The sequence below is a fragment of the Hyperolius riggenbachi genome, chromosome 3, assembly GCF_040937935.1.
Source record: "Hyperolius riggenbachi isolate aHypRig1 chromosome 3, aHypRig1.pri, whole genome shotgun sequence".
In the NCBI taxonomy this organism is placed as follows: Eukaryota; Metazoa; Chordata; class Amphibia; order Anura; family Hyperoliidae; genus Hyperolius; species Hyperolius riggenbachi.
In genome coordinates this window covers 349,049,491-349,072,562 of record NC_090648.1, presented here as the reverse complement: position 1 = coordinate 349,072,562, position 23,072 = coordinate 349,049,491, and the positions used below count along the sequence as shown (strand labels likewise).

General features: G+C 41.9%; 1 protein-coding gene across 3 annotated transcripts in view; it reads right to left on the bottom strand.

The window, feature by feature from the left end:
• The window catches only part of UNC5A (unc-5 netrin receptor A), a 576,194-nt gene extending 553,526 nt beyond the window's left edge, over positions 1-22,668 (bottom strand). For all 3 annotated transcript variants that reach the window (XM_068277048.1, XM_068277050.1, XM_068277052.1), the window contains exon 1: positions 22,283-22,668. In XM_068277048.1, the coding sequence (XP_068133149.1) occupies positions 22,283-22,382 (100 nt within the window). In that variant the 5' untranslated portion in view covers positions 22,383-22,668. The remainder of the gene's footprint in view (positions 1-22,282) is intronic.
• Positions 22,669-23,072: the final 404 nt, after the last annotated feature.

Genomic DNA, 23,072 nt, shown 5'->3' with positions numbered 1-23,072 from the left:
TCAACCTATTTAGCACTACATTTTCGTTTACAAGCTATAAACGAAAAATATTGATTTAAAATTTTTGATACCGATTACGAAACAGGCTCCCTAACCTGGTCATTCCCTAAAAGGCGTGCAATCTTTCTGACCTTGCTTTAATAGAGGCAATGGACAAATAATGCAGCCTCCTTAGATTTAGTCCTATTTTAAGACATTTCCATGTTTTCCATTTTTTATATTAAAAATGACTCATGACTAGTCCACCCTCCTCCCTAAAGGTGAACACACACACACACACACACACACAAGTTTTGTCAACTGCCAAGTTCTCTACAGATGTGTTGATGACCTACAGGATAGCAACACATTCTGTTGCTATGGAAGGGAAAGGAAGGCTGATGACACAGTGGAATGGCATGGAGAGGGCAGGGTGATTAAGAGCACAATAGGGTCAGCCTGTGCTCGCCTTAACGACCTGCCAGTCCAGCCACTTTGGCCAAGAACTATCTAGTGTGTATATGGCTTAACTGCACGCTGATGTATGGATAGTGATTCCCACAAAGAAGTTGAAGAATGCAGAGATACATTTTATAAGCACAAATTTTAAGAAGAAATCATAACACAGCAGGTTAATCAGTACAGGCACAGAATAGTGACTTATACTGGACAAAGCGGGATGTCATTTACAATACTGAACTGATTGGTGCAACTACAGTGCCAAACTTGCATATAACTAGGCTGTGTTCCTCTTTTCTTTTCCTCACTGTAAGGGTTACGAATTCAGGTATCCAACTGAAACTTGGGCCCATATGCAATTCACTTTTTCTCCTGAGTTTTCTCCTAGGTGGTATTTTTAAACTTATCAATAAAATACCTTTTAAGGCACCAGCAAGCAAGAAAATACTCAAAATAATTTTGATAGTACTTTTTCATTTACTTTTTGGTACTTTTTTAGTTGAAAAGTACTGGAAAGTTATTTTAAATAGAAGATGAAAAATTATCTCCCAGGAGAAAACCCAGGTGAAAAAGTGAATTGCATATGTGCCTTTGTCTCTAGTTGGACCTATTATGACTATAACATAACACTCACTGATACCTAATTATAAGTCATAAAACTCTTGCTTGGCAAAGAACAACTTTTGAGTGCAGGGAATACATAAAAAGGTCAACAGTTCATAGATTGTTCATGTATTTTAGTAATCTAGGAGGACAGACTGCTTCATTGAGCTGAGATAAAACAATAAATCTACTTTTGTACATTTTTAAACATGACATAAAACTGTGGGATATTGAAAAACTGTGGGATATCTAAATGTCATTTTTAGGACTAGGAGGATAGATATTGTTTATCTCATCAGTTTGTTTTCACTTAACCACTTTACCCCCCGCGGTACGAATTTCTCCGTCCCTTTTTCTCCCCTTAAAAAAAACCAAGGGACGGAGAAATCCGTACCTCCCGTGCTACCGCTGCTGTCCGCGCTCCCGCCGCTCGTGCGCGCACACTCGCCACTCGTGCACGTCGCCGCCCGCTCGCCCGGAGATCAATGAACGGGAAAATCCATTCCCGTTAGTTGATCTAAGCCCCCGCAATGATCTGCTGCTTCTATGAGAAACAGCGCGATCATTGTGATTTTCCCAGCCTCGTAGTGCTTCCTGTAAGCGTCCTTCCGGACGCTTACAGGTCGCATGAACACAAACTCACTGTTAGTAAAACTACACCCTAAAGCATTTTACATATACAAATACATTAGTTTTACACAATAAATTAACTCATTACCTCCCACACTCCCCAATTATTATTTTTTTGTAATAAAAAAAAATACAATAAAAAAAAATAAAAATCAATCATTACCTTAGGGCCTGAACTTTTAAAATATTTATGTCAAGAGAGTATAATACTGTTACTTTATAAACTACGGGCTTGTAATTAGGGATGGATGCAGAACTGAAAAAAAAATGCACCTTTATTTCCAAATAAAATATTGGCGCCTAACATTGTGATAGGGACATAATTTAAACGGTTGTATAACCGGGACAAATGGGCAAATACATTTCATGGGTTTTAATTACAGTAGCATGCATTATTTAAAAACTATAATGGCCGAAAACTGAAAAATAATTTGTTCCCACATTTTTTCCTATTTTCCCATTAAAACACATTTAGAATAAAATAATTCTTGGCATAATGTTCCACCTAAAGAAAGCCTAATTGGTGGCGAAAAAAATAAGACGTAGTTCATTTCATTGCGATAAGTAATAATAAAGTTATAGACGAATGAATGGAAGGAGCGCTGAAAGGTGAAAATTGCTCTGGTGTTCAAGGTGTAAAACCCCTCAGTGGTGAAGTGGTTAAGTTCGAAAAAGTAATTTAGGAGAAGGAGAATATATACAATTGTTTATCCTTATGAGTTCAGGTTTGCTTTAAAGTGTACCCAAGGTGATATATGACACAATGAGAAAAACATGTGTATGTACAGTACAAAACATTAATAAACATGCTGTTTCACTTGTTTTATTTTGCTGCCTGAATGTTCACTTCCAAGACAGAAGCTTGGAAGTGACAGCTTCTGTCTTGTTGGTACCTTGTCGGGAATATAGTAAGTATCACTGATAAGCAAATTACACCCATACAAGTTTTCCTGGCAGAATACAACTTCTGAGGGCAGGGAGAGATAAAATACATGAACTAATTACCTTTTTATAACTCTGGGAGACTTAATAAGCTGCCACTGGTTAGAGACTGTAAAACATTCAACATACTTAATAAATGTTTAAATATAAAAGAAAACACTGGGATACTCAAAGTAATTTTTAGGAGTTGGAGGATAAATATAATTGTTTATCTTATCCGTTTATTGGGTTCACTTTGAAGTAAACCTGTAAGGAAAAAAGTGCCCCTGGGGTACTTACCTCGTGAGGGGAAAGGTTCTGGATTCTAATGAGGCTTCTAGAGATTACTTCTAGAGATTTATGCTATCTACTCTACAGCTGTTTCAGCCATCAATGAACATAGACTTGCAGACTGATCTAACTCATCTTGTGTCAAATTTAGCAAGACAGGTGCAAAGAAAACTAGAACTAAGGGCCCGTTCACACTGCACGCCTTTCCAGCCGCGTTTTGGAAACGCGTGCAGGAGGCCGACACGCACGACATCAGACAGTGCATAGAGTGTCAAAATGCGTGGCTGTCCCATTCACTTTTCAGTGATGGGATCAGCCACGCAACGCACACAAACGCGGATGGCGTGCGTTCGTACGCGTTGCGGTCCGCACGCGTTCCGCACGCATGGCCATCCACATTTGTGATCTGAACGGGCCCTAAAGTGAAGCAGCTGCCCAAAGCAGCCAATCAGGGTTTAGCTGTGTTGCTATTGGCTGGTTGAGAACACTATCCTTTTTTTTTTTAGCTGCTGTTTTCATTGTACCAGTCGGATTCCACAACAGTGGAGACAGAAAGTTATTAGCAACTGAATAAACCATCCAAAAAGGTCAAACTTACCCTGGTGACAAATGCTTGAAATAGCCCTAATCACAAAGGGGTTAACACAAATACAAATAAAAAAAAAGACTGGAGATGGAAATAGATAAAACGGTCAATAGAGGACGGGGAATTGAGGCTACACAGTTAAAATACTCTGGAGGAGGGCTGCGCAGCATCCTGTCTTCCTGACATACTAACAACAAATTAGAAAGGTCTTAATTGTCTGTGGTTGCTGGAGAGGGAGGCCTGTGATATGCATTGAATGACAGCTGGCCAGGCTTAGCCCTACGTTCTGAAGCAGCTAGTTTACAGCTATACTGGCGATGCAGCCAGCAAACAAGACATGGCACAGGAGACCCGCACAACTTTGATCAGTTTCCTGAGCCCTGCGGACACAGCAGCAATTAGAAGACGGAGAGATCCCAGGACAACCCTTTAAGAAAAATATTTAGAAGCAATTTGCAGTGACAAATTTCTGTGGATGAGCTGGGCTGTTAAGTGAAAACAAAGTGCTCCTCGGAACGCTCAAAGTTCTTTTGGTGATTTATTACTAATCTTTGCAGCAAGGTGAGACACAGGCGGAAAAAAAAGCAACTAATAATGCCGGCTTCCTTTATACCATAGCCAGAGTCTACATTTCCAATATGCCTGCAGCACACAGAAGAGAACACAGCAGAAAGCATGGTTTGTCACAATAAGTCATGATTGCAACCCAGGTGGCATCACAGAGGGGCTGTGCAGGCACAGGGTCTTCATGGACACAGCAAAGATGGGTGACCTGGAGTGATGCTAAAAGCAGGATCAGAACTGATAGAGACTCCTTACACTGGCTGATCAGACAGGAAAGAGCTAGTGGAAGAGGGAACAGGAAGCAGCAAGTGCAGAAAGCTCCCAGCCGTGGGAGTGCTACAGGGGAGCGAGCCTAGCTGGGCTGCGCATGTGTGACGAAGCGGGACTCGGCAAGGCTTTCCGGAAGTTTGCGGGTAACAGGAGCTCCCAGGAAGACGGTGAGGGACTGAGAGGCATCAAGGGGGCTTAAAGGGAACCTAAACTGAGAAAAATATGGATTTTTTTTCCTTTTAAAATAATACCAGTTGCCTGACTCTCCTGCTGATCCTGTTTCTCTAATACTTCCCCTCAACAAGCATGCAGATTGGGTGCTCTGACTGAAGCCACGGGAGACAACAGCTCTATATTAATAGCCAGTAAAGCATCAAAAAGGCATGTAGCAGTGGAAGTAACTGGAGCAGTAAAAGGCATAACCAACCTGCAGACACTGGAGTATGGGAGTTTTGCAGGTATGAAGAACAGGAAATTCAATCATTTAGTGGCAGGAAGCTAAATTACACATGAACCAAAGTTAACACAAAAGAGTGTACGTGTCTGAGTACAAGCTACAGAGATAGGCAACGTGGTGCTGGACTGGGTAATACCGTATATTACTTTGCAAGATGGCTTCTTCCACACTAGCCGGATGAATAGGGGATGGGGAGGGAATCTCTATTTTCTTAAACAGGTATCGCTATGTTTTTGACATTTTACACTGAACAGATGAGAGATTCAGCAGACCTTTGGACTAGTTCACTGGGGCCGAGGACAGTGTGTCTAGACAAAGAGAATGGATCATCACCATGCCAATGTTAAAGCAAACGTGTGAAGTTTGCAAATTAATGAGTTTTATACTTCCTTCGGGAGAGTGAAGCCTCTGTATCCCCCAGAGGCTTCACCTGTCTTCCTCTGCATGGCCCTTCAAGCCCTGAGAACCTCAAAGCTCCTGGGTGTGCAGCCCCAATGCACCATAACAGGGACCCCCTCTGGCTTCAGCAGAAAATACCAAGTACGATCGGGTCCATGCTACATGTGGGAGCCACCGCTATGGGCTTGTTGATGGTCTTTCGCGGAACGCAGTGCTGGAATGGGCCAGTGGAAGAGGACAGGGGAAGCCTCTGGATTATTCAGAGGCTTCCTTCTATTGAGGTGATTAACCATTTGGGCCACTTTTTTCCCTACAGGTATACTTTAAAGCTCAGCGATGGTCATAAATCTACATATTTAAAGAGACAAACCGGTTTACCTGCCACAATATTGTGTTGATAATCCACTACTCTTTTACACTTACCTGTCACATTATATACGGTAATCAGAATGCTGATCTCACATTCAGTATTACAGATAAGTAATACATCAAGGTCAGCTCCTCATCCTCACGGCATGAAACATGTCAGTGCAAGTATTCTAAAATGCAATGCCACTTGAATTTCCAAAACTGACTATGGCCAAGTTACTTGACTCTGAAATCTGTAATTTGTGTTGCACCACCACAGTACCGACAGCCTAGGTACTTTTCACTTACTGCATGAGTAATTAGCTGCACTGGAACAATTGTTGCTTGTTTTCTACATCTGCCCAAACAGAATGAGCACCAGAAAGTTTTGGCTTTTCTAAACTCAGCATGAATGGTGTGGAGCAGCTGAGCAATTGAATTCAAATACACAAGGTAAGCAATTATAACAAGTATGTAAAGCTGTACTAAATCTATAGTGGATCACTATGTACCCAACTGACAGTAAGATTGTACACTAGTCAGATAAAACTGACTATGCCAGGTCTCCCATGCTCTGGGAGGAGAATTCTGCATAGCTAAACAGCCTAGGCTAAGTATCACTGAGAGGGTGGGGCTACATACCAATATACAGCAATATATAGATGTACGAAGTGTTTCTGATTCTGAGAGAAAATTACCATAAAAATTGATATTCTGAATAATTTACTGTATGCTACTATATGTTACTACAGTGCCTCTTTAAGAAGGAAGCTGGACATTTAAAAGTTATCTGTTGTGGATAGTTTCGTTACAACGCCAAAAATGAACATGTAAAGTGATTAAAGTAAATGAGGATCAGAATCTGCCATAGTAATATACAGTAGCGTCACCCTATTCATGAGTTTGACTATAAACCATCTTGCAGGATTTTCACATCCAGTCTAATTAATCTCATACCTCAGATCTGAATTTATTATGGGACAAATTCTTTGTTACAGGAAGCCTTTGTATCTGCACTGAAAGCAGTATTTTTTTTCTATGTAAAATATCAAAGCAAAGAGAAATTGGAAGTCTGTGCGGCTTGTTCCGAACCTGCTACTGGGAGTGGCACAAAGAGTTGGCTAATTAGAATAATTATCAAGTACAAAGTAAAGGGGATTTCCGAGTCACTCCCCCAGGTCTGAAAAAGTTCCTTTCTGTAACTGTAATTAAATACACAGACACCACTGAACATTTCTGCAGATACTTGGTAAGCCAAGGGGCCGCATCATCCAGGCCTCTATGTATACCTATGAGCTATACTTTAAAGAGGAACGGCACAGAAAATAACATAATGAAGAAAATGTATTATTTTTTACAGAATTGCTTTATAAATTAGTCAGTGTTTCCCCACTGAACTCTTTCCTCACCCCGATTTCCATTCTGAAAATTATCGCAGGTGACGACATCTTTAGTGCTGGCAGCACCTGCCAGGACTAAAGATGTCCAAGTCCAGCTCTTTGGAATGTTAATTTACTGAGAATTCCCCAAACCACTAAAAATAACACATGGGTCCATATGCATTTCACTTTCTCTCCTGAGTTTTCTCCTAGGTGATATATTCATAACGTGTCATAAAATGCCTTTTAAGCCACCAGAAAGCAAGAAAATACTCAAAATAAATGTGATAGTACTTCTTTACCAACTTTTTGGTACTTTTTCAATTGTAAAATAATGAAAATTTAATTTAAAGAGAGGATGAAAAGTTTTACCTAGGAGATAACTCAAGTGAAAAAATGAATTGCTTATGGGCCCTGGTCTCCCAGAATGCGCTGGGAAGATAATTTCACATTGCTAAGCATCACTAGTAGGGTGGGGCTACATACCAATATACAGCTGTATAGCTACAGGAAGTGTTTCTGATGCTGAAACCAGGTACGTTATTGTAAAAGTGGGCATCATGGTTAATTTACTGCATTCTACTATATGTCACTACAGTGCCTCTTTAAAGGACACCCGAACTGACATGTGACATGATGAAATAGACATGTGTATGTACAGTGCCTAGCACACTAATAACTGTGCTGTGTTCCTTTTTTTTTTCTCTGCCTGAAAGAGTGAAATATCAGGTATGCAAGTGGCTGACTCAGTCCTGACTCAGACAGGAAGTGACTACAGTGTGACCCTCACTAATAAGAAATTCCCCCTTTTTACCTCTTTCTTGCTCTCAGAAGCCATTTTCTGCTAGGAAAGTGTTTTATAGTTGGAATTTCTTATGAGTGAGGGTCACACTGTAGTCACCTCCTGTCTGAGTCAGGACTGAGTCAGCCACTTGCATACCTGATATGTAACTCTTTCAGGCAGAGAAAGAAAAAAAGGAACACAGCATAGTTATTTGTGTGCTAGGCACTGTACATACACACGTCTATCTCATCATGTCACATGTCAGTTTGAGTATCCTTTAACTGTATCAGCATGTCAGTTCAGATACTGATGCTGCTAGCAGGGATGTCAAACCGGTCCTACAAGGGCCGAGGTCCTCACACATTTTTGACACAGCTCAAATGAATTGCTGGGTCTGAATCAGAAAAGGTGTGGTCCATCAGGTAGAACACATTCATCTCTTTCTCAGTCCATCCAAAACACTGGCATGGATCTGGCCCTCCAGGCCTGGAGTTTGACACCTGTGCGCTAGAGCAAGGATTGATCTTACACAGAATCCTTGTTCGCATGGCTTACTAAAAATCTGTATATAGCAGCAACTACTGTGCTCATTTTAAGGGAGAACTTCATGTAGTGTCACTGAATTGGGCTTTTAAATAAAACATATTTGTAATGTATACTATAAAAATAAGGAATAAAATGTTAAAAAAAAAGAATTAAAAATTAGTTTAAGTGCGATCATTTAGTTCCTTTAAGACAATACCACTTAAAGAAACAGAACATCTTACAATGTTTCAAGGAACACAGCACCCTTTGGCAGGTAAAAATGCAAATGCAGATGGAAAAACACACATTGGGCTCGATTCACAAAGCGGTGCTAACCCAGTTAGAGACTTTAGGCGTGATAACCATTGCACCACTCTGGTGAAAAGCCAGTTTAGGTGTGATAAGTTTAGATATGTTTAGATCGCGCGCAAAGTCCAGCACGCAAAGCAGCGCCATTAAACTCTATGCGAAGTGCACCACACTTTGCTAGCGCAAAACTTTTGATCAGCTGTGCACTGCGGTGCTAACCCAGTTGGTGCTATAGTTATCACACCTAAACTTATCACGCCTAAACTTATCACGCCTAAACTTATCACACCTAAACTGAGTTTAGGCGTGATAAAGGGCTTTTCACCAGCGTGCTAACTGTTAGCACCGCTTTGTAAATCAAGCCCATTGTTTGCCCCTACGTGCTCTAGCTGAATGCTTGTGTCCATTTGTTCGATATTCTGTGAGTATAACTAACTCACATTAAATGTACGAGCATTTAGCATCCTGTAGATTTACTATATATTATCTCACTTTTTGTTTTCTCAACCTATCAATAGATTTGTAAATATACCTTTTAACCCTATTTTGTCCTTACCAGATTGTCAAGTTTAAACACTATCTAGCCAGCTGATTCATCTACTTGAAGGAATTAGTTGTGAAATTAGTATACAAATAGGTCTTTAATGCTGGGCTTACACGGTTCGTTTGAAATGATCAATCGAGCCGCTGATGGCTCGATTGATACTTTCCAACCTATCCAATACCCCGCCGGATCGATTCCGCGCTCGATACCGGCTGGGAGAACAATGGGAGCAAACGAAACGCTGATTAGCAGCGCCCGCGGGGACGAGCTGGAATCGATCCACGCGGACGAGTGGTGACGCGCTGGCTCAATGCCGGCGCATTCTCGAGCCGTGTATGCCCGGCATTACATTGTAGCATCAAGGACACTAATTTTCCTCTTAAACACAAAACAATGCCTGACAAAAGTTGTGTACAGCAGGGTTGTGTAAAAAAGCCTTCAATAAGGCCATTTCAACTCAATGTGCACAATAGGAGAAATGCCATGTTGAGGAATATATCAGTGTGTAATATAAGCACTGGTAAACAGTACTCAAACTATTTACCATAGCGGGTATAACTTAAGGAATATTTCATTTAGTGGATCCTGGAGGTTTCCTTCAACTACAACTAGTGACAGGTACTTTTATAGATCTGGTGACAGTGACATGGAGATGCCCCTCAGCTTGTACAGGGTGATTATGTAAAATATAATGAAGAGATGACATTACCCACCCTCAGGCTCCTACAACAACTATATCTTTAAACCCTACCAGTGAAATAAACTGAATCTATTCAGCATCACTAATGTCTGTTCTTCTAATGAGCAGAATTTTTTTATGGGTGTATAAATCTACCAGCTGTAGGCCCTGCCTCTGACTCAGAATCTACAATGCCATTTTCAATAAACAGGGAAAAAAACTGCTTTATATGATAGTGCACTCTGCAAGTATTTCTGACAGCCCATTCTTTATGATGAAAAGTCTTTTCACCTATTTTAATTTCCCCAGGGAATATTCTATCACAATAGGTAAACCGTGTATATAGATTTATTTTCACTTGCTTGGAGAGTTCTATGACATCGCGTGCATCTGCACAAACCTGCTACTTTATTCTGTATTAAACATAAGAGCCACTTCTCCTGCAAAAAAAAAAAAAAAAGATTTGTAAAATGGGCAATTTGATCTACACAGCCTTGCTGCGCTACAACGCTGCACATTGCAAGAATGCTGATGACAGTCTGCAGGTGTGCAAGCTAAAATACCGTTTGTTTGTTTTTTAATCTCCTGCTGTTAGTTCATAGAAGTTGCAAACCTCACATGGGTCATGTCCAAACAAGATGAGGTTGCTGAAAGTAAGTAAACTAGATGTTGCAGGCAGCGGTGTAACTAAGGAGCATGGCACCCAAGTGCGAGTTTATCATGGGGGCCCTGAGCACTCTAGTACTGATATGGAGCCCCAAAACCTACAAAGGACAGCTGCGGTGTCGGAGAGATCTAGTTAGGAAACAGTTTTTTAAGGATTACCACTATGCAATGCACATATAGAGGTGTTCATTACCACCATGGCACCACTGAAAAGCTAATAAGATGGATGGAAGAGGCCCCTAGTGCCCTCTTCTGGTCCAGAAGCCCTGGTGCGGTTGCAACCTCTGTATCTCCTATTGCTACACCGCTGGTTGCACACAAAAAATTGCCCCCAGTGACCAGGCTATTTTTTCACAATTTAGGGCTCTGCAGCTTTAAGAGCTAGCTCCAGAGCCATACAACTTAGCACACATATGAATCCTCCCTCCCTTTTCTGCTCACCAACAGAGCTTTCTGTTGGTGGGCTCTGATCGTTGCTGCAGTGTTTTTTTGTTTTTTTTATTTGTGTGGGGTTTTTTTTAAATAAATTTGTGTATTTTTTTTTTTTATTTTTTTTCCCTCCCTCCCCCCGCCAGCCAATGGCAGCGATCGGCTCTCATAGGCATTAGCCTATGAGAGCCGATCGCTCGAGCCTTTGTAGGGGACAGCCGAGTGACACGGCTTTCCCCAGTACAGTGCTGCCGTAACTCGCAGCACTGTCCAATGTAAATAGATGGCGTCTAACAATCTCCTAACTGCGATCACCGCTGGGAGTCTGATGATGCACCGGCATGTGCAATCTCCTGAAAAACCCTGCCCCAGGACTTGACGCCTTTCGGCGTTAGGCGGCCTTGGGGCTGCCACCCTCTCGACGCAGATCGGTGTTAGGCGGTTGAGAAGGGGTTAAAGAAAACCTGAAGCGAGGGAGATAAGTTGAAATCCACTTTCCTGGGGCTTCTTCCGGCCTGCCACTGTCTATCAGGTCCCTCGCTTGTCTGATCCCCTCCAGTGTACTGCTATCCCTTCCGAAAGATGGCCAACTGAGCATGCACCGCCATGGCCATGCACCTCCTCGAGCCAGGAGCGTTCTGCACATGTGTAGTTTAAAGAGAAACTCCGACCAAGAATTGAACTTTATTCCAATCAGTAGCTGATACCCCCTTTTACATGAGAAATCTATTCCTTTTCACAAACAGACCATCAGGAGGTGCTGTATGGCTGATATTGTGGTGAAATCCCTCCCACAAAGAAATTCTGAGTACGTACTCTTGGCACTTTCCTGTCTGTGAACCTTGCTGCATTGTGGGAAATAGCTGTTTACAGCTGTTTACAACTGCCAAAAAAACATGCAGCAGCTACATCACCTGCCAACAGTAAAATGCCACCATGTAATAAATGTCAGAAGGTAAATCAGGGATTTATAAGATTTTACAATGGGCAAACACTGACTAAATCATTTATACATAATTATTGTAAGAATGAAGCACTTTTTTATTACATTATTTTCACTGGAGTTCCTCTTAAAGCCTTTATGAACTACGCAATTGCAGATTGCTCTCTGAAACATGAGTGTGATCGAGCAGGTGCATGCCTGTGGCCACACCTGCACAATAGCCATGACTAACAGTGCATTTTACTTAAAATTGAACTTTAGACTTTGTTACAGAATATGATGAGTAGATAGTGCTAAAATCCTACTGTTTGGTTGGCCACAGGTGGGGGGTGCTGAGCTGTGATAGATTCATCAAAGCAGCTCAAATTCCATTCATCTAATGAGGATATCCAGAGAAGAGTTCACACCCAGTGTTTTGCAGGCCATGCACTACACTTTTATTTTTCATTTATTATATGTTCTATTTACTAAACACATCACAAACTAAAATCAGTTAAATCTAGAACCTCAGTCGATGACTTTGAACCAAATTATTGATCTAAATTTGATCTCGTACACATCTATTGGTGGCAGCAGTTTCATTGCGTTCCAAATACATTTAGGTTCACATTTGATCAAAATCAAGGTATTAAAATGATGGTTATTCCCCCATTTGATTTCAAGTCAGGGTATAACCAAGTGTTAGCTGGATGGGTTAACACTGAATCGTTTTGCTTCGATCATGGTCGCCTTTTCTCAAAACTAAACCAGGAGTAAACAAAAATAGAGCATAAAATCAGTGTCAGGGTGGTCGACCAAAAAGTATAACCTGCACAAGTTCAAAAACACTTTTTACAAAGAAATTTTAAGAAAAATAATTTTCTTAATATTTCAACATTTATGCAAATCTAACTTTTTTTTTTTAATCTTTTCAGCTGTTTCGAGCTCAAGACTTTTCTTTGACTTTAAGAATGCCTTTAAGCATATAGCTAGTATTCGTTCTTTAAATTAAAAGCATGTCTCCTCCACTGTAGCTGAAATATGAATTGAGATAAAGAAGTATATGCACTGGCACATAGAGAACAGCAGATTTTCTGTGATCTTCTGATTCACAGTGAGGCTTATATTTCTGCTAATCCACCAGGCTCTGGTGCTTTCAGCAGCCTCCTACTGTTTAAGGCCTTGTTTACATAGATTTGTTTTTAATGCCTGGAACACTGCATACATATTTTTTTTTAGGCATTTGCAATTTGGCTGTCAAGTTATGAAGCAGCTAAATCATAATTCAATGCCATAGTCAACATATATGTACACTGGATTACTGTGGCCACTAACTGGAAGAATCATGCAGCATCTTCTTGACCACCCTTATCTGCCCAGCCCTTTGCCCACCCTTCAGTAAACTTGCACATCTACAGGAGCCTTTGAGGGACTGGGAAATAGCACTAAGACACCCTTCATGTAACCCAAGTCAGGAGTAGTGATGGGCGAACACCTGGATGTTCGGGTTCGGGAAAGTTCGCCGAACATGGCCGAGATGTTCGGCATGTTCGGGCCGAACCCCGAACTTCCCGAACATCCCTATTTTGGGGGCCCTATGGGGTCGCAGGCATAAGGGGGGAGCATGCCCCGATCGCGGGGGGGGTCGGAAATTCCCCCCACCCCCTCCGCTAGCGCTCCCCCCTCTGCCCGCTTCCCCATTCAAAAGTTTCAAGAAGTACCTGTATAGCGGATGGCCTGGCAGTGGGCGGCACTGTGGAGTGAGGAGGAGGAGGAGTCCGGAGAGTGACGAGTTGAGGGAGGCCGGGCAGCGGGCGTGAGGTCAGAGAAAGGGCGGAACTTCCGCCCTTTCTCTGACCTCACGCCTGCTGCCCGGCCTCCCTCAACTCGTCACTCTCCGGACTCCTCCTCCTCCTCACTCCACAGTGCCGCCCACTGCCAGGCCATCCGCTATACAGGTACTTCTTGAAACTTTTGAATGGAGAAGCGGGCAGAGGGGGGAGCGCTAGCGGAGGGGGTGGGGGGAATTTCCGACCCCCCCCGCGATCGGGGCATGCTCCCCCCTTATGCCTGCGACCCCATAGGGGGGCCGTATTGCGGCCTGTTCGGCCGAACAGGGCCCTGTTCGCCCGAACAGGGGCCCTGTTCGGCCCTGTTCGGGGGCATACAGAAGTTCGGGGCGAACCCGAACTTAAAAGGCCGAACACCATGAGGTGTTCGGCCGAACTCGAACATCACCCGAACAGGGTGATGTTCTGCAGAACCCGAACAGTGGCGAACACTGTTCGCCCAACACTAGTCAGGAGCATAGAGTCATGGTGAATCAGTAGTAGGGATGAGCAAAATCATCGCTGGCAGGTTTGCAAATTTTTCAACAAATGTCTGGTTGGATCATGAGAATTCTTGGAATCGGTTTGGCAAAACTGGGCAACGGTTGCAATTAGAGGCTGAGCAGAGGGAATTTCACACATTTCCCATGTGATCTTTTCCTTCCCGCTAGTCCCCGTTCTTCTTCATAGTTGCCTTGGACAGCCACATGGCGAACTTGACTGCCAGGTAGGTGGCCGCACAGGATACACATTTTTTCCAATTAAAAAATATAATCAATTTTTCCAGTTGTAATTCTTGTAAAAACCTTACCAATGTGTCACACATGTTTAATTTTTCCCAAATGATGAAAAAAATGATCACAAATGTCCAAAAATAGCTTGCATCTTTAAATGAAGGAATTTATAATGCACCCTAGACCAATTATCAACAAAACTGGACATTTGATCAAATTTCCTGATCTGAAATAAAAACCAAACATTTGATTTTCCATTAAAATGAATCATTTGCGAAAATGAAACGTTATTGTATTGTGTGTGGTGGCGACACACGATACAATAAAATGTTTGGCCCGGATTTGCTTTGAATTTGAGTTTGGCAATGGAGCCTAACTGGTAGAGGTAAACATTCAATTACAACTTATGGTATACTGCTGAAGATTATTTTCAATGGAGGCCAATGCAGGTCAATAGGTGATGGGTGTGGCGGACCAAGATGATTTCAGTGAGTAAAGCCAATTGGAGAGTTTTCCTCTGCTTTACCTGGGAGCTACTGAAATTGGAACATGGAGCAGACCAATAGACATAGGATCATAGCGGGATGTTTTACCGAGACAAACTCACAGAAAAAAATTGAATAAAAAGTGAAGCAGCAGTCTAGAGCAAGAAATTAGGAGGACACGTGTTTTATCCACCAAATTAATCTGATTGGTTATTCTGGACATTCAGGCTTTGTGATTGCTTCACCTATCCTGAAAGATGTTTACATTTCCCAGTGATATTAATGACAAACATTCTTTTCAACATTAATTTGGAGGTGGTAGGGATCAGAAAGCATCAATTTGATACTGCTATTTGCGTTACCATAGAACCCTTCCTTCAAAACAATCTTAATCCTGGAAGAGACACAGACAGCAATACATTCCTGAAAGAAGCTCTAACTCTTTCTCATCCTATTATAAAAACAAATGCATTTTTATCAAGAACTATGAGAAAGGTTTGGTTGCAGTTCCACTGTAAATATGCAAGGCAGATAGGTATTGAGATATGGAGAGGTCACACAAGGTTGAGATACAGGGATAAGCCCCCAAGAGGCATGTAATGTTATGCCCACATTTCAGATACAGACGTGTATGTCATCTCAATGGTGGCCTGCTGTATGCTAATCCTTGCTGAAAGACCACTAGGAGAAATTCAATCAAGGTATGCAATACAGACATCAGATTATTGTTGCTCAATCCAAACATTCACAGTTAAACTGAGAAATAATTCTATGCCTTTTCTTATCTCCTGAACGCTCTGTGTGGTGTTTGCGTTGGAAGAAAAATAATTAGCTAGGATGGATTTTATCGGCTGATTGCTGCTGTTTATACATAAAAATAAGCTGGCATCAGAAAGGTGTTCTCTCTGTCTCTTCTTCGCATAAGGAATATACAAACTCAGCCAAGCTGAACCTCCATGTACATAGAAAGGGCTCATTCACAGGGGTGGCTTGTCAGACATTTGCCACCATAACCGAATACTCATTGTGAAATGCCAGCATTTAGATTCATTTTTTTTTGTGGCTTTGGTATGGTGTTTACCTAGCCTCAGCCTGCCTTCTGAATGCATTTGGCTAGAATGTATTAGATTAACTTTATATCATTATAGTACTTCCAGGATGCCAGTAAACAACCAAGCTTTTAACCAGTACTTGCTTGCACTGATGCCAGTGTGAGTTCAATACTGCATTATTTATCAGGGACTTATTTTAGGACACATTATCTACATTTAATGTATGTACACAAATACTTTAAGCTGAATACAGTCATACATAGAGCTTTATATATAACAGTTTCCATGTACTTATCCATGGCAAGTTTTTGAAAGCCAGTATTTAACAGCTAGGCTTTTAATGTCTTTTGAAGGCTTTTAATGGCTTTCAGAAGAGCGCAGCGTTTTCTGGGCTTTTGCATGAAGTGGGTGTAGGGAAAGAGCTAGGATTTGGGATTTTGTTGGCTTTCATTGGCTTGTTCTGGCTTTCAAACGCAACAGCAAACCACTTCTAGAAGCTGCATGTTGCTTATGACACGAGACAAGGCGGCGGGATCTACTGACAGGCTTTCATAAAAGCCTGTAAAAGCTCCTACTAAACGCTCCCATTCACTTGCATGGGATGGCTATAGATTCTTAAAGATGTTACTTTTAAAATGCTGCGTTTAATGCCAGCAAAACACCCAAGTGAACCAGCCCTAATACACAAACTGGCACCTCAACAATCTGGGTTTTTGTATTTATGTTCTTCTCTCTGTTCTGTGGTACATAGAGCCACGGTGTAAGTGCACTTTCCAGTCCGAGATAATTATTGTCTGATTTCCTACATTATACTGTATAACAGTCCATATCTGCACTATGCTATCTATTTTTAGAGTGCAACCTGCGTTTAATAAACAGTATGGGATGCAACAAAGTTTTGTATTATCTACTGACAGGTTTCTTTGAATCATGTAATTACCTTTCATGTAACACAGGTACTAATTATACAAAGTGAAGCGCAGTGCTTTATCTAGAGATTACAATGACTGAATAGGTGAAATGGTGGTAACAGTATAAAATTATAACAGTTACAAGGCTTTTGTGTGGGTAGCATATTGCGTGTGACATAGGTTCTTCGGGTAGGGATTTTGACAAAAGCGTTCATGTTGGGTTCATGAAGCAAACTCCAAGGTAAAGTCCTTAAGCTGCTATACTCCAAAGCTACCTTACAATGGACCTGAACTCTTGCACAGGACAGAAGGAAAACATAGAGAAATGCACCCTGTATGTATTTAAAGAGATTTGCCTGTCTAATTCCCCCCTCATCTGTGACTAATCACAAGTGTGATTTGATCTCTCAGCTGTATCAGCTCATATTTATTGCAGGATTTGTATCAGCTGTAAAAAAAATAAATGTTTTCTTTAAAGGTTATCATGCTGCTGCTTATCTTTTAGAGCAGAAAGGAAGTTCTGAGTTCAGGCCCACTTTATGGTCCCCACTAATGATACAAGCTTGACTGTACAATCTTTTATCACATTTATGTAATAAGAGGGACTACCTAGAGCACAGGTGTTGAACTCCAGTCCTTGAGGACCACATCCATGGCAGCGATTTGGGTGGACTGAGAAATGTATTCTACTTGATGAACCACACCCTTCCTGATTCAGTCCCATCAGTTTGTTTGAGCTGTGCCAAAAATGTGTGAGGATCTCGGCCCTTGATGACTGGAGTTTGACATCCCTGACCTAACATATCCATCCAAAGTCTATTCACTCAACCCTTGTACTACATACTGTAGATTTGGCAAAATTTTATCATTATTAGTATGCACCTTTAAGGTGGCCATACACTTGTAGATTTGCAGCAGATTTGACCATCAGATAGATTTCTGTCAGATGTCTGTCAAGTAGAATCGGACAGGAACCTATCTGATGAGTGCCACACACTAGGAACAGATTTCCAATAGATTGCAGAATTAAATCTATTGGAAATCGATCTAAATGCATTATTGGACCATTAGATCCAATGCAATTCCATAGAATTGATCAATCGATGGCTGAAATCGACCAGTGTATGGACCCCTTTAGATGATTTGCTGATGCTAGGCAGACTCCTTTATGTATATTTATCTTTATGCCCAGTTTACACCCCAGCTGATGTCCGCCCAGAAAACGGATACGTGGTTATTGAATAAAACTGTTCAGGTTTCTCAAACAAAGTACAATCTAGGGTCTATTCAAGTCCAAAACACTGGCCATTTATAGTAACACACCACTAGAGATTGACTGCATGGGGAGTCGCATGGTTTTCAGTCAAATCCTGGGCTTCATACATAATAAGGTGAACTGACGGTAGTTACCAGTAATGGTGGCGGTTAAGATGCCATTTGTCTTCTCAATTATACACCTATGATAATAAAACACATTAACGTACTGGTCATGTACTGAGGGTTTTCTTATTTAAAATATAATTGCATATGCCGTTTTCAGGTCACCAAGTTACCCGGACTTATATCAAAGACGTGTGACTCGATGAGCTTAGACAAGACTTGTGACATAACTGTAGGGCAGCACTGGCAGAAGGTGACCTACACATCTGTTGTCAATGAAGGATTTCATAACATAAACCACATATCTGATCTGGAATGTATTCTCTGCTGCATATCAGACCGTATTCCCCAGAATCCTTCTGTCATGTCCTGGCTTCACACTGCAAATGGAAATAATGTGGCCTCCTCGTACCTTTACAGGTGCGCTTACAGGGAAAATGTGAAAGGTTGGATGACTGCCCGGCTGTTCTGACCAGGGACAGCTGACACTATTATGGCAGCACAACATCTGGCACACCTGGCTTAGAACAGCAATGCAAGATGTTGAATATTCTCTACCCTCCATAAAGACCAGGTGCTGCCTTTTACTACCGCCACAGCTTGACCAGCATGAAAAGCAGAAAGTGCTATAAATTCCTATCATCTGTCTGCCGTTCTACAGTACATGCCACTCTGCTATCGCAGGTCTATAAAGCTACTGATCTATCCACACAAGCTTATGAAATATTAATAAATATAAATAGATCTGCATGTAGGAATGGACTTTTACAACTTGTGCCTTTCACATTCAGCAAGTATACAAATGATGGCACTTACGTCCCTTTTTTTTTTACTGCCTGCTATTCCATTTATATTTACACGCTCACATCAGCATCTTTATGTGACTACACAATACACATGACTGCTTCACTGAACACAAGAGCACTTGCAGGGAGCGAGACACATCACGTCCTTCCAGCACAGTCACACACTGTCCCCATGTCATCGTACACCTGCTACAAAGAACTTTAGCATACGCACACACACACTAGCACAAGCTAAACACACTCCTCTCCTCGCATACAATAGTACAATAAAACAGGAAGCCAGAATAGTCTAGAATGCTGTACACAAGCATTCCCGGTACATTATCTCAGGTTTAAAAAGAAAGAGACTGGACATGAACAGACAAAGATACGTGTCTGCAGCAAAACCTCATTGGTTCGCATTGATATACACAAAGCAGCACTCAGGTTCTTATTTCTTCAGACAGATATACATTTGTCTACCCCTGCTGAGGCACATGAAGCTGGGGTTAATTAATGGGAGGCAGAATTGTGAAACACATACACACATACACTATATATACACAAACACATTGTGTGTACAGAAACACATGTGCTATACACATGCAATGCATATACACACAGCATAGACATGCATTATACAAGCACAGTATACACATGCACACATTAAACATAAACGCAGACACACATTAAAACATACATGATACATATAAACACACACTGTACACACACACACACACACACAATATATACACATACTAACACATGCTATATATTTATACAAACACACTATACACACACACACACACACAAACAGTATACACACATTGCACATACACACACAATATATACACATACTATATATTTATACAAACACACTATACACACACACACACACACACACAATGACACAAACAGTATACACACATTGCACATACACACACAATATATACACATACTAACACATGCTATATATTTATACAAACACACTATACACACACACACACACACACGCACATGCACACACACGCACACACACACCTCCTTTTCATCTCATCAAAGGTAGACACACATAGCCCTTTTGACACATACAGTATTATGAAACTAAGAGTAAATGTATATCTTTACAGAACATAATAGTGCTTATGTAGCTATAGTGTGCGTCATCCCATCCTATACTGCTTCCAAACAGAAGTAGGTTGTGCTTTACAACAAGCATGTGATCGTTGCAGAGCTATAGTCAGGATCACTGAAAACCATGCCCATAAAGGTAAAGCTTTCATCAGCGCTATCAATCCAATGTGTCAAAGGCAGAGGCAAGAAAAGTGTATGTGCATATTATATATAGCGTGTGTGTGTGTATGTGTGTGTGTATACACAAGTGTTCTCTAAAGGGGCTCTATGCCTTCAGGTCACAGAGTTTCTGTAGCTGAGCACAACAACATTTAGATTAAGATCTCCCAATAGCCCCAGGACCACAGAAAATCATCCTCTCCAGCCACCTATATTGTAAAACGGTCACTGTGAATTGCACTAAATCAGCCAAGAGTGCAGTCCTAGGCCCTGTTTGCAGTGAGTTATTAACAGTGTTTTCTGCAAAGGCAGGAGCCAGTAAATAATAACGCAAAGTGAATCCTTGGCTTCCTGACCTCATCTAGAGAAGCCGTCTCTGCTGCACGGAATACTGACATTGGAAACAGCACATCTTAGGATCTTGCCATTTCCCTCTGTATAGTGTATAGGCCAGCTGGAAATACACTGCATGGGATCTATAGGGAAAAATGTACAGAATGATTGCCGAACTTCACACTGCTGGGAAATGTGAATGGGGAAATGTGTTGTTTTTTTACTTAGTCAGGTTATTTGCATGTCCATGGGAAATTGTACTTCTGCTGACAGAACTGCACCATAATGTGTTAAAGCTGTTCACACATAATGACTCTGTGTCTAATCCCAAATAAGCAGTATCCATATTTTCTATATATCCACACACCGCCAGGGCTGTTTTTAGGCAAAGGCCGCCTAGGCAGTTGCCCAGGGCACTGCCTGCTGAGGGGGCACCAGAGAAACACCCCAACTTAGTGTTCTTTATGTAATTACTATATGCATCTACAAGTTACATGAAAGTAAGGGATGGGATTTAACTGTGTACATACATAACAAAATATCTAAAGGTGTCTTAAGCAACTAGAAAACTCAGTAATTTGTTAATATCCAAACTGGTACCTGTAAACTGAATAGCATATCTGTGACATGAAGAGCATCATAATAAATGTGGCAGGTACCACTAATGTAATAATATATTCACTACATTTGTTTATGGTTGATTGCGACAGCGCACAGTGTTAGAAAACTTCGAAAGTACCCGTACTTTCCGCCTTACAATAGATGAGATTGATTATTGCAATACAATGGGTTGTGTTTCAAGTGGGTGTCTTTCCTAGAGTATCACGAGAGCAGGAAATGGCCTTGTGCATAGGATACCAGCACAAAGAATAGCTGGCTTCTGTAAAGGGACTCCTTGTATCAGTGCTAGATATAGTTCTCTAGACATGTATAAAGACAGACTCCCATCTACACTGACGCCCAGAATAGACCTCTTCATGCATTCAGTGAATATTTTTTGGCAGTGCAAAGGTTGAATGAAGTTGGATGCTTAGTGCAACGGGCATGCTAAACACACCGATATCCCCAACCTTTCTGATGGCTTACTCTTCCATGGATTGCATAGGGTGGCAGAGCCCTGCAGGACATTAACTCATTACTTTCTGTAAAGCAAAAAAAAAAATGCACTAGCGATTAGTGATTTTAGGACAATTTTTCGCAAGCGATTTTCAAAGCGCTTTTGCTTTTCCATACTTGTTATGGAATCGCCATCTCTCCATACATGTGACACGCAGTGCATTTGCGATGTTCATAAAAACGTTTCTGTCTGCTGTGTAATAGCCCACAGGATTTCATTGTCCAAGTGCTTTTCAAAACACTGGAAATCGCTAGCGATCAGAAAAGCTTGTTAAGAAGCGCTCTTGGTGTGAACCAGCCCCAACTTTCACCCTGGCCGTTTCTGAGCAAGCCCTAGTTTGCATAGAACAGACTGGCGTGCTCTTCCATGTTTTCTCTGACATGTCCTGAGTGTGAGAGCAATATGCAGGCAGCATGGATCTGATGCCCATCTCATGGGAGAGATGAGGTGAGAGGTGAAAGCACCATAGAAGAACAGTGCAGTCAGTGCACACACACGCACAGATAGATCAGCAGGCATACAGGAAGAAGATACAGGAGGACCACTAGGTCAGAAGGGACTGACACAGCAGCCAACTTCCCTGTGCAGGTGGAAAAGAAGTTAGAGAGGTCAAACTCACCAGAAGGCGGAAGCTGCAAGCTGAGGAAGCCACTGACCAGAAGGAAACAAGCTGCTCCCATTCTGCTGTCCCCACTGAAGTCCCCCAGCCATGAGCCCATTGCGGGTCACAAGTTGAGGTGTCACTGACTAGAAGAGAGTGAAGTCTCAAGCTGAGTGGTTTTAGGGTATTCCTCCATTCCGCAGTACGAGGCAGGAGTAGAAGCCTTCTCTTGCTGAATGATCCATCTGTCCAACTCACAGCAGCTCAGTCAGCCCCTCAGCAGCACCTGACTTTCAAAAGAGTGAAGCCCGGAGCAGCTTCCCCGTACATCAACACATAGCAGCACACATCCAGGTGTCAGCGCAGGAGCACGCACAGTCTCTCCACTCTCCTACTATCAGCAATGCAGAGCAGCCAAAGGAGAATGAGCCAGTGAGCGAGCGAGGGAGAAAGGGACATGCAGGCACACGCTGCAAAAACACGGGCTGGATCCCAGCTGGTTGGATGGATTGGAGGAAACGCAACAGCTGGTTAAAGTGGCAGCTTCTGTGATGCTGATGGGAGGAAACAGGATTGCTGCAGCCGCAGGCATCCTAACCCCAGCTGCTGTCTGTCAGGCATGGGGGGAGGGAGCAGCGTGCATTTAATGCAGGGAGCGATTGAGATTTATGCAAGGCAGAGCAGCAAAAGGATTCCTTCACAGCAAGACATGTGCAATGTTTATGCAAATGTTTAAAAGGCTCATCATTCTAAAGCATACAGCAGTCTCCATGGACTCCAGAGTGGTGAATGGGGGTTCTGCTCCAGA